Raw genomic sequence first — 17,137 nt, 5'->3', positions numbered from 1 at the left:
TGGGCACAGGGGAAAAATTCCTGAATAGAACACCAATAGCTTATGCTCTAAGATCAAGAATTGACAAATGGGATCTAATAAAACTACAAAGTTTCTGTGATGCAATCTTCTTAAGCAAAGTAGTTGCTTCACCATTACATTTTTGGCTAAGGTTATTTAATTGTACATTTAAACAAATCTTAAACATCTTTTCTGATGAATATGTGAGCTATGTAATTGAAACTACTTTTTCTGGTTCTTCAGCCAATAATGACTTAAAATCCCAAGGGTCATGTCCAGGTGATAAGGTGAGGCCAATTTGCAACTCTAACACAAGCAGTTACATTTTGAAATTATGTATAACTTTCAAAGATACAGAAAATAATTTTCAATAGGGTGGACTTAGTTTTATAAAATAACTCATAATATTCAAAGAGTATTTAAAAAAGTTGTTGTGTCCCATATGTATTTATCAAAAACCATATATTTATATTCTATTGATTTTGCCATCAGTATTTTACTCATAGTAGAAATCTATTTTAGGCATAATAAATTTTAGAAGGCAGCTATTAGAACTATCTAGAATGTAGACTGTACTGCAAATCTTTTCCCCAGGACTCTCCTCAAAGCCCCAGTGACCTCCTTATTTCTTAAACTGTAGATGAGGGGATTCAAAGCTGGAGTGAAAATTGTATAAAAAACTGAGCTGATATTGTCTTGCTTGGGGCTGTGGAAGGAACTGGGTAGGACATACATGACAATAGCACCCCCATACCACATCCCAACCACAGTCAGATGGGAAGAGCAGGTGACAAGGGCTTTCTTTCTGCCCTCATTAGAGGGCATATGGAGTACAGTGAATAGAATTAGTGAGTAGGAGGCCAGGATGGCAGCAAGAGGGGGAATGAGCAAAGTCACACCCATAACATAAACCATGAGTTCATATGTAGAGGTGTCTGCACAGGCCAGCTTTAGCAAGGGAGGGATCTCACAGAAGAGGTGTCTGATCTGCCTGGATTTGCAGAAAGGATATTGCATGGTGTAGATGCTATATCCTAGAGCACTGAGAGATGCAAGAATCCATGAGGTGGCTATCATGAGACAGCAGACTTTCTGACTCATTAGAATTGTATAGTTCAGAGGATGACAAATGGCCACATACCTGTCATAGGCCATAAAGGCCAGAAGGAGGTCCTCTGCACTACCAAGTGTCAGTTCTAGAAACATCTGAAGGGCACATCCCCCAAATGAGATAGTGTTGTCTTTGAGAAGAAAATCTAGTACAGCCTTTGGAGTGATGACTGAGGTGAGGAGAAGGTCCATGAGAGAGAGCTGCCAGAGCAGAAGGTACATGGGCACATGGAGCCGGGCATCCATGGTGATGACCAGGAGCAGAAGTCCATTGCTGGTCAAGGCTAAAACGTACAGGGCTGTGATAGCAGCACAGAGCAGTTCTGGAAAACCACTGTCATCCAGAATCCCCACCAAGATGAAGCCACTTCCCAAGGTGGAGTTGCAGACTTCCATTCTGTGTGGTCCTTTTAGTTGCCTACAAAACATATGACTAGTGAAATTTTGCTAATATGAACTCAATTTGCCTAACCCCTTATGCTACCCAGTATAACTATAACAACATGGGATCTTTCCAAACCGCATTAGTTCTTGATTTACCTCTGTCTCTGTCTCTGTTTCTGTCTCTTTGTCTCTGTCACTTTCTCTCTTGTTCTCTCTCTCTTTCTCTCTCTCACTTACTTGAGTCACATAAAGATCCATGTATGTACAATAGGTAGTACAAACTTTAAAAAGTCATCTCACAAAGTACTACCCAGGATACTATACCTGGAATATCCTTCCAGAAAATTATGTCTTTCTTAGATAAAAGAAATATCCTAACATGCATCATTATAGCATAATGTTTAGAAAATATTCCTAAATATTTCAGTTAGTTTTCTGAATACAAATACTTTGAATATGAAATTCTAAAGTAATTTCAATAAAGTACTGGTATGTGTTATTTTCACATTTCAATTTTTCAGATTTTACTTATTTTTATTAGATATTTTCTTTATTTCATTTCAAATGCTATCCCCTTTCCTGACTTTTTATCCAAAAACCCTCTAACCTATCCCCCTCCCCCCTGCTCAACAACCCACCCACACCCACCTCTCTGTCCTGGCATTCCCTTATTCTGGGGCATTGAGCCTTCTCAGGATCAAGGGTCTCTTCTCCCTTTAAAGTCCACAAGGCCACCCTCTGCTACATATGCAACTGGAAACATGGGTCTGTTCATGAGTACTCTTTGGTTGGTGGTTTAGTCTTTGGGAGCTCTGGGGGTAGGATTTACTTTTTAATTATGTTTATGGGCCTAGAGCAATGATCATCTGTTTATAACTAAGCTTCTATAAATTATTCCATGGCATGAAATATGTATATTAATTTCATTAATTTCCCTTGGCTTCTATGTCAGTCATTATTAACTTAACAGTTGATGGTCTGAAAATATTACACAAATATCTCTGCATTGAATGGCTTTTTGGGAGGTTTCATCATTATTCAAAGTCACCAACATCTGCAAGGTCTAAAGACTATGTTGAGATTTCTACAAGAGAGGAAGTACCCAAGTCTAGAATGTAACACAGTATTAAATAGTACTTTTTAGTAAATTTTGTTTTGTTAGCAATTTCATACATGTCTGTGATTTATTAGACTCATCATCTCCCTTCCTCAGGCTCTCAAAGCCTTCTCTCTTTGTTAATTAAAAAAACATAAAAATAGACAAAAAGGAAAAGGAGACAAATCTGATTGTATAGCTTCTGATCTTAAGATCTTCTTTGGACCCCCCTTTTTTCCTGGTTCAATCCATCCAGGCTCTGGCTATGCATTTCATTAAAAGAGAGACACATTCTTACCTGGCCTTCTAAGAAATCTAGCTTCCTGACCACCTCAGCTTCCCTTTGGCTGCTTAAAGCCTGAAGATGCTTCACTTCTGTTGAGGAGACCAGATGTAGTTTACCTTGACAGCAGTTGATTGGTTTGTTTTGTTAAATTGTTGCAGTTTCAAGGGTCTGTGAAATATCACATGTCAGGGCAGTTGTATTCCTTCCTGTCATCTGCAAGTGTGCTCTGAGATGGAAATGGTTGCTGCCAGGTAGCTTATGTTTTTCCAGTAGTTTCCTATGAAGTAAGATGTTTTCCCTATTATTAGATAGGAAAGGACTGCTTCCCCTTTCCTTGTAGTATAATGGGGTCCCCAAAGCTTTTTGTCCCTTCCCAGGCAGCTTTTGTGTCTAAATACTCAGATTTCTTTACCTATGGAATACACTAAAATTAGAAGAGATGTGTAAGGCCCTGTTCTGACTCACCTGAATGTCTCTGAGTCAGTTGCAAGACAGGAAAAATTTCCAGGAATAACCTCCTTTGTCTTCAGAGCCAAGGATCTTCTCTCTGCTTTTCTTTGTGCATAGCTTCAGAGGGACTCATTTGCCAACTGAAAAGTTCTCCCTTGGAAATGTTGGTCTAAGACATAGCAAATTAAAGAATCCTCTTGGGTGTTTGTTTCTTGGCTTGCTTTTCTTGAGGTCTTCTATCACTTAATGAGATCTAAGGCCTTAGAGTTATTTATAGTTGAAGTTTAGGATCCAACTCACTTAGGCTCCAAAGTGCCGAGATTATGGCAATTTACTACCTATTTTTCCCAGACTTTTGTTTGTTCCTAGAAGAAATATTGGAATCCATTGTATTTTTAAAAAACAACTTTTAAAAATGGAGTGGAAGGATGGGGGAAAATTGTGGGATGGATGATTGGGAGGAAAGTACTGAGTGTAATGTAAAGCAAATCAGTAAAATAATTAATAGTAATAAAATAATAATAATAATCTAAAAATATTTATTACATTTTTTTTCAGTTTTTGACCTTTTTCTTCCCCCCTTTCCAAATTCCTCCAAATACTTTTTTTTTTTTAGATTTGGTTTTTTTTTTTTTTTTTTTTTTCCGAGGCAGGGTTTCTCTGTATAGCTCTGACTGTCCTAGAACTCACTCTGTAGACCAGACTGGCCTCGAACTCAGAAATCCACCTGCCTCTGCCTCCCAAAGTGCTGGGATTACAGGTGTGTGCCACCACCGCCTGGTTCTCCAAATACTTATTACTTCTCAACCCACCGAACTTTATGATTTATGCTCTTGCTCTCTCCAAACCACTTTGCCAAAGTAAACAAAAGAACAAAACAAAAGAAAACAAAATAAAAGAAAAAGTCAAAACAAACAAATAGACAAAAATATAAAATCATTGAACATGGAGAAATAAAATTGGTGCCCAAATAGAAGCATCTCCCCTACTGAAGAGTGTTCATGGTACTGGAAAATAGTTTGCACTGGACGGGGAAAGTAGTCATCAGTGTCATTATATCAACAGACATAAAAAATCTGTGACATACATATCTGGTGATATAGTGGCATACATGTTATAGGCATAGCAAAGTGTCTTTTTAAACATTGAATTTAAGGTCTATGAGATGGACGCCATACCTGACTCTGTAAAGTGTCTAAGAGACTTAGACTAGATAAGACAATGGTCCTAGGAGAAAATCTACTTTTGTTATAAATTATAATTTCTGTTTTATTTTATAAAACGCATTCTTTTAAAAAAAATCTAACTAAATGAACCTGTAGAATTTGCTCTAGTGTGGCCAGATTCTGATCCAAGGAAGAGAATGCATATCCCAAACACTGTACAGAGTTCCTTCTTTATTTCTGTTCCTCTTTAATTAGATTATTTCAAACTCTATACACTTGTAACGTATAAAGTACATAGATATACAACCTGCCTTTCCTTGATTCTGTTGATCCAGTACATATTTTGTGTGTGCTTATGTCTCAGTGCTATAGCTGTCTACCTTCAGTTATAGTTAAAGAAGGAGATATCAATTTTTCAAATATTAAATAGGAAATGAAAAGAAATCAACACAAATTTAGAGTCAAAGATGTTTAATAATTCAGTAAAATAGTTCATTACTTCTGTTTATATAAGCTATCTATGATGTAAATATACTTAAATAGCAATAGAATATCAATGGCATTAATAAGAGAAGAAAGGGACATTTGTCAAAGTGCTTAGGAAATAAAACACTATACCCAGAGCATCTGCGCACAGATGCACTGTCATCAATGAATGAAATAAACTGAAACATGAAGAACTGACTTCCAAAGACTCCTAATAAAATAATTTCAGAATAAGAAAAGTAATTCCTAGATGATATAGTATATAAGGACTCATGGGGATCTCAGAATCATATTTAGTAACTGAGTGGGTAGAATTCTAAAAATTAAAAAAAAATTTAATTTTAAATTTATAAAACTTACAAAAATGATAACACCTGAGAAGGGTCTCATTATCATTCCTTTTTAAAATAAAAAATATTTATTCACTTTAGAGCCTGATCATTGTCCCTCATTCTGGTCAACCCTTTTTATAGCCTATCCTTCTCCCATTCTCCTCAGAGATAGTGGAGGACCCTCATAGCTAATCCTCCATGCTAGCGTATCCAAGTTCTTCAGGGCTAGGCACATCCTTTCTTACTGAGGCCAGGCAAGGCTCTCCAGTTAAAAGAACACATCCCATAGACAGGCAGAGGCTTTTGGGATAATTCCAGTTATTCGGAATCTACATGAAGACCAAGCTGCTTATCTGTTGCATATATGCTGGGGGTGTTGGTGGGGAGAGTAGGTTCAGGCTTTGTATGCTCTTTGGTTGGTGGTTCAGTCTCTGAGCACCCAAAGGGTCCAGGTTAGTTGACACTGTTGGTCTTCCTGTGGAGTTTCTATATCCTTTAGGGCCTGAAATCCTTTCCCCAAGTATTCTGAAAGAGGCCCCAAGGTCTATCTAATATTTGGTTGTGGGCTTATGCCTCTATCTGAGTCAGTTGGTGGGTCAGGCCTCTAAGTGGACAGCTACATTAGATTCCAGTCTGCAAGCATAACTGAGTATCATTAATAATGTCAGGAACTGGTGCTTGCCCATGGGATAGGTCTCAAGTTGGGAAGGTTATCATTGGCCATTCCTTCAGTCTCTACTCCATTTCATGTCCCTGACTGTCTTATAGACAGGGTAAATATTGGGGTTGAAAATTTTGTGATTGGGTTGGTATACTTATTGCTCAACTGGGGTTACTGCCTGGCTACAGGATGTGGCTGCTTCATCTTCCATATCCCCAATGCTGGAAGTCACAGCCACAGACACCTCCATTTATTCTTGTGTTTCTCCATTATCCTTGAGATCCCATCTCTCCAACCCCTGTCAGTTGCAGTTTTCCATTCATTCTAAGGACCATCTGACCATCTCTCCTGGCCCTTCCCACACATGATCTTGAACTTTCCCCTCATTCCCTTCACCATAAGCTTTCCCACCTAGTTTTCTCGCTCTATCTGCCTCCTATGACTATTTTATTTCCCCTTCTCAGTGAGATTCAAAATTCCTTGTTTGGGCCTTCCTTCTTGTTTAGCTTCCTTGGTCTGTAAAGCATAGCATGGGCATCCTGTATTTTACGGCTTATACCACTTACAAATGAGTGCATACCATGCATGACCTATTGGGACTCTAGGTTAACTCACTCAGGCTGATATTCTCAAGTTCCATTCATTTGCCTGAAAATTTCTTTTTTTCTTCTTCCTTTTTTTATTTTTTATATTCTTTGTTTACATTCCAAATGCTTTCCCCTTTCCCAGTTCCCCCCTCCCCATATGTCCCATAAGCCCTCTTCTCTCCACCCATTCTCCAATCACCCCCTCCCTTTTCTCTGTTCTGGTACTCCCCTACAATGCTGGACCAAGCCTTTCCAGGATCAGGGCCCTCTCCTTACTTCTTCATGGGAGTCATTTGATATGCTAATTGTATCTTGAGTATTCAGAGCTTCTGAGCTAATTAATATCCACTTATCAATGATTGCAATCCATGTGTATACTTTTGTGACTGGGTTACCTCACTTAGGATGATATTTTCCAATTCCAACCATTTGCCTACAAATCTCATGAACTCATTGTTTTTAATTGCTGAGTAGTATTGCATTGGGTAAATATACCACATTTTCTGTATCCATTCCTCCATTGAGGGACATCTGGGTTCTTTCCAGCTTCTGGCCATTATCAATAAGGCTGCTATGAACATAGTGGAGCATGTGTCCTTATTGCATGCCGGGGAATCCTCTGGGTATATGCCCAGGAGTGGTATAACAGGGGCCTCCGGAAGTGTCATGCCCAGTTTTCTGAGGAACCGCCAGACAGATTTCAAGAGTGGTTGTACCATCTTACATTACCACCAGCAGTGGAGGAGTGTTCCTCTTTCTCCACATCCTCACCAACACCTGCTGTCTCCTGAGTTTTTAACCTTAGCCAATCTGACTGGTGTGAGGTGAAATCTCAGGGTCCTAAAGTTCTTCTCATACAGATCTTTTATTTGTTTGGTTAGTGGCACACCAAGATACTTTATATTGTTTGTGGCTATTGTGAAGGGTGTCATTTCCTTTACTTCTTTCTCAGCCTGCTTATCCTTTGAGTATAGGAAGGCAACTGATTTGCTTGAGTTGATTTTATAACCAGCCAATTTGCTGAAGTTGTTTATCAGCTGTAGGAGTTCTCTGGTGGAGTTTTTGGGGTCACTTAGATAGACTATCATATCATCTGCAAATAGTGATAGTTTAACTTCTTCCTTTCCAATTTGTATCCCTTTGACCTCCTTATGTTGTCTAATTGCTCTAGCTAGAACTTCAAGTACTATATTGAAAAGATATGGAGAGAGAGGGCAGCCTTGTCTAGTTCCTGATTTTAGTGGAATTTCTTCAAGTTTATCTCCATTTCGTTTGATGTTGGCTACCAGTTTGCTGTATATTGCTTTAACTACATTTAGGTATAGACCTTGAATTCCTGTTCTTTCCAAGACTTTTAGCATGAAAGAATGCTGAATTTTGTCAAATGCCTTTTCAGCATCTAATGAAATGACCATGTGGTTGTTCTCTTTGAGTTTGTTTATGTAGTGGATTGCATTGATGGATTTCCGTACATTGAACCATCCCTGCATCCCTGGGATGAAGCCTACTTGATCGTGGTGAATAATCGTTTTGATGTGTTCTTGGATTCGGTGGGCAAGAATTTTTTGAGTATTTTTGCATTGATATTCATAAGGGAAATTGGCCTGAAGTTCTCTTTCTTAGTGGGATCTTTGTGTGGTTTTGGTATTAGCATAATTGTGGCTTCATAGAAGGAGTTGGGTATTGTTCCTTCTGTTTCTTTTTTTTAATTCTCTTTTTATTTTCTAAATTCTTTGTTTACATTCCAAATGCTTTCCCCTTTCTGAGTTCCCCCCACCCCATATGTCCCATAAACCTTCTCTACACCCATTCTCCAATAACCTCCCTCCTTTTTCTCTGTCCTGTTACTCCCCTACAATGCTGGATCAGGTCTTTCCAGGATCAGGGCCCTCTCCTTACTTCTTCATGGGAGTCATTTGATATGCTACTTGTGTCTTGGGTATTCATAGCTTCTGGGCTAATTAATATCCACTTATCAGTGAATGCATTCTATGAATATTCTTTTGTAATTGGGTTACCTCACTAAGGATGATATTTTCCATTTCCCACCATTTGCCTACAAATTTCATGAATTCATTGTTTTTAATTGCTGAGTAGTTTTCCATCCAGTAGAGGGCTAATATACAATATATACAAAGAACTCAAGAAGTTAGATCCCAGGGAACCAAATAACCCTATTAAAAGTAGGGTGCAGATCTACACAAAGAATTTTCGCCTGATGAAATTCAGATGGCTGAGAAGCACCTTAAGAAATGCTCAGCATCATTACCCTGAGATTTCACCTACACCAGACAGAATGGCTAAGTTTAAAAACTCAGGAGACAGCAGGTGTTGGCGAGGATGTGGAGAAAGAGGAACACTCCTCCACTGCTGGTGGAATTGCAAGATGGTACAACCACTCTGGAAATCATTCTGGCAGTTCTTCAGAAAACTGAACCTGACACTACCAGAGGACCCTGATATACCACTCCTGGGCATATACCCAGAGGATTCCCTGGCATGCAATAAGGACACATGCTCCACTATGTTCATAGCAGCCTTATTTATAATGGCCAGAAGCTGGAAAGAACCCAGATGTCCCTCAATGGAGGAATGGATACAGAAAATGTGGTTCCTTCTGTTTCTATTTTGTGGAATAGTTTGAAGAGTATTGGTGTTAGGTCTTCTTTGAATGTCTGATAGAATTCTGCACTAAAGCCATCTGGTCCTTTTTTTTTTTTTTTTTTTTTTTTTTTTTTTTTTTTTTTTTTTTTTTGTTAGAAGACTTTCTATGACCCCTTTTATTTCTTTAGGGATTATGGGACTGTTTAGATGATCTATTTGATCCTGATTTAATTTTTAATTTTGGTGTTTGGTATCTGTCTAGGAAATTGTCCATTTCCTCCAGATTCTCCAGTTGTGTTGAGTATAGGCTTTTGTAGTAGGATCTGATGATTTTTTGAATTTCCTCATTTTCTGTTGTTATATCTCCCTTTTCATTTCTAATTTTACTAATTTGGATACTGTCTCTGTGCCCTTTGGTTAGTCTGGCTAAGGGTTTATCTATCTTGTTGATTTTCTCAAAGAACCAGCTCCTGGTTTTCTTGATTCTTTGTATGGTTTTCTTTATTTCCACTTGATTGATTTCAGCCCAGAGTTTGATGTTGGTCTCCCACAATTTCCTGTCTTCTACTCTTCCTGGGTGAATTAACTTCTTTTTCTTCCAGGGATTTCTTGTGTGTCGTTAAGCTGCTAGTGTATGCTCTCTCCATTTTCTTTTTTGAGGCACTCAGGGCTATGAGTTTTCCTCCTAGCACTGCTTTCTTTGTGTCCCATAGATTTGGGTATGTTGTGTCTTCATTTTCATTAAATTCTAAAAAGTCTTTGATTTCTTATTTCATTTCTTCTTTGACCAAGGTATCATTGAGTAGAGTATTGTTCAGTTTCCATGTATATGTGGGCTTTCTGTTGTTTTTGTTGCTATTGAAGGACACTTTTACTCCATAGTGATCTGATAGGAGGCATGGGATTAGTTTGATCTTCTTATATTTGTTGAGGTTTGTCTTGTGACCAATTATATGATTGATTTTGGAGAAGGTACCATGAGGTGCTGAGAAAAAGGTATATTTTGCTTTAGGATGAAATGTTCTCTCTCTCTCTCTCTCTCTCTCTCTCTATATATATATATATATATATATATATATATATATATATATATATGTGTGTGTGTGTGTGTGTGTGTGTGTGTGTGTGTGTGTGTGTGTGTATGTATGTATGTATGTTAAATCTAATTTGTTCAAAGCTTTAATTAGTTTCACTGTGTCCCTGTTTAGTTTTTCTTTTCCTTATTTGTCCATTGAGGAGAATGGAGTCTTGAAGTCATCCACAATTATTGTGTTAGTTGCAATTGTACTTTGAGATTTAGTAAAGTTTCTTTTATGAATGAGGGTGCCCTTGAATTTAGAGCATAGATGTTCAGGATTAAGGGTTCTTCTTGGTGGATTTTTCCTTTGATCTGCAAGAAATGTCCTTCCTTGTCTCTTTTGATGACTTTAGGTACAAAGTCAATTTTATCTGATATTAGGGTGGCTACTCTGGCTTGTTTCCTGAGACCATTTGCTTGTAAAATTTTTTCCATCCTTTTATTCTAAGATAGTGTTTGTCTTTGAAACTGAGGTGTGTTTCCTGTATGCAGCAAATTGTAGGGTTCTGTTTAAGTAACCAGTCTGTTAGTCTATGTCTTTTTATTGGGGAATTGAGTCCATTGATGTTAAGAGATATTAAGGAATAGTGATTATTACTTCCTGTCATTTTTGATTTTTTTTTTATATTTGATTGGTTATCTTCTTTTGGGTTTGATGAAAGGTTACTATCTTGCTTTTTCCAGGGTGTAGTTTCCCTCCTTGTATTGGCGTTTTCCCTTTATTATCCTTTTGTAGTGCTGGGTTTGTGGCGAGACATCGTGTAAATTTGGTTTTGTCATGGAATATCTTGCTTTCTCCATCTATGGTGATTGAGAGTTTTGCTGGGTATAGTAATTTTGGCTGGCATTTTCATTCTCTTAGAGTCTGCATGAGATCTGCCCACAATCTTCTATCTTTCATAGTCTCTGGTGAGAAGTCTGGTGTAATTCTGATAGGTCTTCCTTTATATGTTACTTGGCCTTTTTCTCTTACTGCCTTTAATATTCTGTCTTTGTTTAGTACATTTGGGGTTTTGATTATTATGTGATGGGAGGTACTTCTGTTCTGGTCCAGTCTGTTTAGAGTTCTGTAGGCTTCATGTATATTCATGGGCATCTTTCTCTTTGGGTTAGGGAAGTTTTCTTCCATAATTTTGTTGAAGATATTTGCTGGTCCTTTAAGTTGTAAATCTTCACTCTCACCTATACCTATAATGCTTAGTTTTGGTCTTCTCATCATGTACTGGGTTTTCTGGATAGTTTGGGTTACAAGTTTTTTGCCTTTTGCATTTTCTTTGACTGTTGAGTCCATGGTTTCTATGGTATCTTCGATATTTGAGATTCTTCTATCTCTTGTATTCTGTTGTTGATATTTGCATCTATGGCCCCTGATTTCTTCCCAAGGTTTTCTATCTCCAAAGTTGTCTCCCTTTGCAATTTCCTAGTCCTTTCTACTTCTGTTTTTAGATCCTGGATGGTTTTGCTCAGTTCCTTCACTTGCTTGTTTGTGTTTTCCTGTAATTCTTTAAGAGATTTTTGTGTTTCCTCTTTCATGACTTCTGCCTGTTGATCCAAGTTTTCTTGTATTTCTTTAAGTGATCTTTGCATTTCCTCCTTATTGGCTTCTATCTTTTGACCCATATTCTCCTTAATTTATTTAAATGATTTTTGTGTTTCCCTTGTAATGGTTTCTAACTTTTGATTCATTTTCTCCTAAATTTCTTTATTTATGTCTTCCATGTGTTACTCTAACAGCATCATGACCAGTGATTTTAAGTCCAAATCTTATTTTTCTGGTGTGTTGGGGGTATTCAGGACTTGTTGTTCTTGAAGAATTGGGACAGATGCTGCCATATGCCTTGATTTTTGTTGGTAATGTTCCTATGTTTGCCTTTTGCCATCCGGTTATCTCTGATGTTAGTTGGTCCTGTTGTTACTGACTGGTGTTTGAACCTCCTGTAAGCCCATAAGGCTATTTCCACACCACTAGTTGACTAGGTTTCCCCTGGCACAGATTTCTGATGTGTTCTTCTTCTCTTGGTTCTTATTGGAGCTCTGGTGTGTACTACCCCAAGCAATTTTATACTTGGGTTGTCTGTGTGAACCGAACTTTGTGCCACCCATCTGCTCTGTCAGGGTGCAAAGATGGCGGCAGGGATCCCGCAGGCACCCCACAGGGCACAAGACCCACTCCTGGCTGTCACACAGATGAACCGCCGATCTGCCCAGGTCCTGGGCACAGGTGGCAGCCTGCAGCTCAGCAGTCTGCATCCTCAGAGATCTTAGACTCAGTACCTGGGTTCGCCAGTCCTATCCAACTGGGAGCAAGGTTGGCCTGTCTGAAAATTTCATGATATCTATTTTTAATGGCTTTATACTATTTAATGATCCCTACTTCTAATAAGGGATTTCAAGTACTATGACCCCGCTTCTACCCCACCGTCCAAAGGTAGAGGAGAAACATTACCTGAGTTGGTCTTAGCAGAGAGTTTGTTTTAGCAAAAACCATATGACTTTGCTTTACATGATACAACCAGAAACTTCCACTTCAGTGTAGAAGTACCACATTTTCTTTATCTTTTATTCAGTTGAGAGACATCTAGGTTGTTTCCAAGTTCTGGCTATTAGAAATAAAGTTTCTATGAACCTAGTTGAACAACTGTCTTCATTGGATGGTGGAGCAACTTTTGAGTATATGCATAGGAGGTTTTTGAGGTAGAATTATTCCCAGTTTTCTGGAAACCACCAAATTGATTTCCAGAATGGTTGTACACATTTGCAATCCCACTAGCAATGCAGAATTATTTGTCTTGCTCAAAGCCTCCCCAACATGTGCTCTCATTTGAGTTTTGCTCCTTTTATATTATATATTTTATTTGTATTTCAAATATTATCCCCTTTCCTGGTTTCCCATATGGAAACCTCCTATCCTATCCCTTCTCCTTCTGCTTCTATGGGGTTTCTCCACCCACCCACCCACCCACCAACTTCCACCTCCTACCCTGGCATTCCCCTACATTGTGGCAGTGAATCTTCACAAGACCAAGGGTCTCTCCTCCCATTGATGCCTGACAAGATCATCCTCTGCTACATATGCTGCTGGAGTCATGGGTGGCTCCATGTGTATTCGTTGGTTGATGGTTTAATCCCTAGGAACTCTGGAACATTTTCTTGGTTGATATTATTGTTCTTCCTATGGGATTCAAATCCCTTCAGCTCCTTCAGTGCTTGCTCTAACTCCTTTATTGGGGACCCAATACTCCAATGGTTGGCTGTGAGCATCAACATCTGTCAGGTACTGGCAAAGCCTCTCAGGAGACAGCTATATCAGTATCAGTTTCCTGTCAGCAAACACTTCTTGGCATCCATAATAGTGTTTGGGTTTGGGGTCTGTATAAGGGCTGGAAGACCAGGTAGGGCAGTCTCTAAATGGCCTTTTCTTCAGTCCCTGCTCAGCACTATGCCTCTGTACTTCCTCCCTTGAGTATTTTGTTCCCCCTTCTAAGAAGTATTGAAGAATCTACACTTTGGTCTTCTTTCTTCTTGAGCATAATGTGGCCTGTGAATTGTATCTTGGGTATTCTGAGCTTTTGGGCTAATTATCCACTTATCAGTGAGTGCATACCCTGTGTGTTCTTTTGTGATTGGGTCACCTCATTCAGGACAGTATTTTCTAGTTCCATCCATTTGCCTAAGAATTTCATAAAGTGATTGGTTTTAACAGCTAAGTAGGACTCCATTGTGTAAATATACCATGTTTTCTGTATCTGTTCCTCTGTTGAAGGACATGTGGGTTTTTTCCTAGCTTCTGACAATTATAAATAAGGCTGCTATGAACATGGTGGAGCATTTGTCCTTGTTATTTGTTGCAGCATGTTTTGGGTATATGCCCAGGAGTGGTATAGCTGTGTCTTCAGGTAGTACTATGTCCAATTTTGTGAGGAACCTCTAGACTGATGTCCCCTGTGGTTGTACCAGCTTGCAATACCACCAACAATGGAAGAGTGTTCCTGTTTCTCCTCATCCTTGCCAGCACTTGCTGTCACCTGAGTTTCTGATCTTAGCCATTCTGACTGGTATGAGGTGGAATCTCAAGGTGGTTTTGATTTGCATTTCCCCGATGACTAAGGATGTTGAACATTTCTTTAGGTTCTTCTTAGCCATTTGATATTCCTCAGTTGAAAATTCTTTGTTTAGCTCTGTACCCCATTTTTAGTAGGGTTATTTGATTCTATGGATTCTAACTTCTTGAGTTATTTGTTATTTGTGGCCCTTTAAGTTGAGAGTCTTTACTCTCTTCTATACCTATTATCCTTAGGTTTGATCTTCTCATTGTGTCCTGGAATTTCGGAATGTTTTGGGTTAGGAGCTTTTTGCACTTTGCACTTTCTTTGACTGTTGTGTCAATTTTTTTTTATGGTATCTTCTGCACCTGAGATTCTCTCTTCTCTCATATTCTGCTGTTGATGCTTACATCTATGACTTCTGATCTCCTTTCTAGGTTTTCTATCTCCAGAGTTGTCTTCCATTTTTAGATCCTGGATGGTTTTGTTAGATTCCTTCACCTGTTTTGTTGTGTTTTCCTGTAATTCTCTCTCTCTCTCTCTCTCTCTCTCTCTCTCTCTCTCTCTCTTCTCTCCATCTCTCTTTGTTTTGTCGAGACAGGGTTTCTCTCTGCAGCCCTGGTTGTCCTGGAGCTCACTCTGTAGACCAGGCTGGCCTCGAACTCACAAATCCGTCTGCCTCTGCCTCCCAAGTTCTGGGATTACAGGCGTGTGCCACCACACCTGGATTTTCCTGTAATTCTTAAAGGGATTTTTGTATTTCCTCTTTATGGTCTTCTACCTGTTTACCTGTATTCTTCTGTATTTCTTTAGGGGAGTTAATTATGTCCTTCTTAAAGTCCTCTATCAGCATCATGAGATGTGATTTTAAATCCAAATAATGCTTTTCTGGTGTGTTGGGGTATCCAGGATTTGCTGTGGTGGGAGAATTGGGTTCTGATGTTGCCAAGTAGCCTTGGTATTGGTTGATAGGGTTCTTGTGCTTGCCTTTTGCCATGCAGTTATCTCTGGTGTTAATTGGTCTCGCTGTCTCTCACTGGAGCTTGTCCCTCCTATGGGCCTGTAAAGCTATGTCAGCACTCCTGGGAGGGCAGCTCTCTTTTGGCAGGATCTATGTGCAGATTTCTGTGCAAATCAAAGAAGACCTCAGATGATGGAATGATCTCCTATGCTCCTGAATTGGCAGGATTAATACAGAAAAAATAGACATCTTGCCACTAGCAATATACAGATTCAATGAAATCCCCATCAAAATTCCAACTCCATTCTTCATAGAGTTAGGAAGAACAATTCTCAAATTCATTTGGAATAACCAAAAATCCAGGAAAGCAAAAACTATTGTCAACATTAATAGAACTTCTGGGGGAATCACCATTCCTGACCTCAAGCTGTACTACAGAGAGAACAATAGTGATAAAAACTGCATGATACTGGTACAGTGACAGGCAGGTAGATCAATGGAATAGGATTGAAGACACAGAAATAATCTCACACACTTATGGTCTCTTGATCTTTGACAAAGGAGCTAAAACCACCCAGGGGAAAATGATAGCACTTTCCACATTTGGTGCTGGTTCAATGGGTGGTCAACAAGTAGAAGAATGCAAATCTATCCATTCTCATCTTCTTGTACAAAGCTCAAGTCCAAGTTAATCAAGTATGTCCACATAAAACCAGATACACTGAATCTAATAGAAGAAAAATTGGGGAAAATCTTCGAATAAATTGGCACAGGGGAAAATGTCTTTAACAGAACACCAATGACTTTTGCTCTATGATAAAGAATCAAGAAATGGGACCTCATAAAATTGCAAATCTTCATAAGGCAAAGGACACTGTCAAAGGACAAAATGGCAACCAACATAGTGGGAAAATATCTTTACCAATCCTACAGCTGATAGAGGGCTAATATCCAGTATATAGAAAGAACTCAAGAAGTTTGTCTTCAGAGAACCAAATAACCATATTAAATATGGGGAATAGAGCTAAATGGAGAATTCACAACTGAGGAAGCTCTAATGACTAAGAAATACTTAAAGAAATGTTCAACTTCTTTAGCCATCCCTAACAAATCAAAACAACCCTGAAATTCTACCTTTCACCAGTCAGAATAGCTAAGATCAAAAATTCAGGTGACAGGAGATACTGGAGAGGACGTGGAGAAAGAGAAACACTACTCTATTGCTGGTAGGATTGTAAGCTTGTCCAACAAATCTGGAACTCAGTCTGGCATTTCCTCAGAAAATTGTACATAGTACTATCTAAGGACCCAGGTATACCACTCCTGGACATATACCCACATGGTGCTTCAACATGTGCTAAGGTCACATGCTATACTATGCTCATAGCAGCCATATTTATAATAGCCAGAAGCTGAAAACAACCCACTTGTCCCTCCACAGAGGAATGGATAAAAAAATGTGGTATATTTACACAATGGAGTCTTCAGCTATTAAAAGCAATGGCTTTATGAAATTAACAGGCAAATGGATGGAACTTGAAAATATCATCCTGTGTGAGGTAACCCAGTCATAAAAGAATGCACACAGTGTGCACTCACTGATAAGTGGATATTAGCCCAAAATTTCTGAATACCCAAGATAGAATTCACAGACCACATGAAACTCAATAAGACCAAAGTGTGGATGCTTTACTGCTTCTTTGAAGGGGGAACAGAATCTTCACAGGAGGAAATATGGGGAGAAATTGTGGAGTAGAAAATGAAGGAAAGGCAATCCAGAGACTGACCAACTTGGGGATCCATCTCATATATAGTTGCCAAACATGGAAGTTAATGTGGATGCCTGGAATTGCTTGCTGATGGGAGCTTGATATGGCTGTCTCCTGAGAGGCT

The 17,137-nt window shown here is 38.9% G+C and overlaps 1 protein-coding gene across 1 annotated transcript; it reads right to left on the bottom strand.

The window, feature by feature from the left end:
• Positions 1-558: 558 nt before the first annotated feature.
• On the bottom strand, positions 559-1,506 carry LOC127680342 (olfactory receptor 2AG1-like). The gene has a single exon (XM_052175829.1). It carries the CDS (start codon positions 1,504-1,506, stop codon positions 559-561), a length of 948 nt encoding a protein of 315 aa, XP_052031789.1.
• Between the last annotated feature and the right edge of the window lie 15,631 nt (positions 1,507-17,137).

This window comes from Apodemus sylvaticus, chromosome 1 (assembly GCF_947179515.1).
Source record: "Apodemus sylvaticus chromosome 1, mApoSyl1.1, whole genome shotgun sequence".
NCBI classification, from domain to species: Eukaryota; Metazoa; Chordata; class Mammalia; order Rodentia; family Muridae; genus Apodemus; species Apodemus sylvaticus.
Note: the sequence above shows the minus strand (reverse complement) of the source record. Positions and strands in the feature narration are given on the sequence as shown.

What these genes read in the sequence shown, in the direction of transcription:
- LOC127680342 (XM_052175829.1), bottom strand. Translation starts at nt 1,506, where the DNA reads ATGGAAGTCTGCAACTCCACCTTGGGAAGTGGCTTCATCTTGGTGGGG.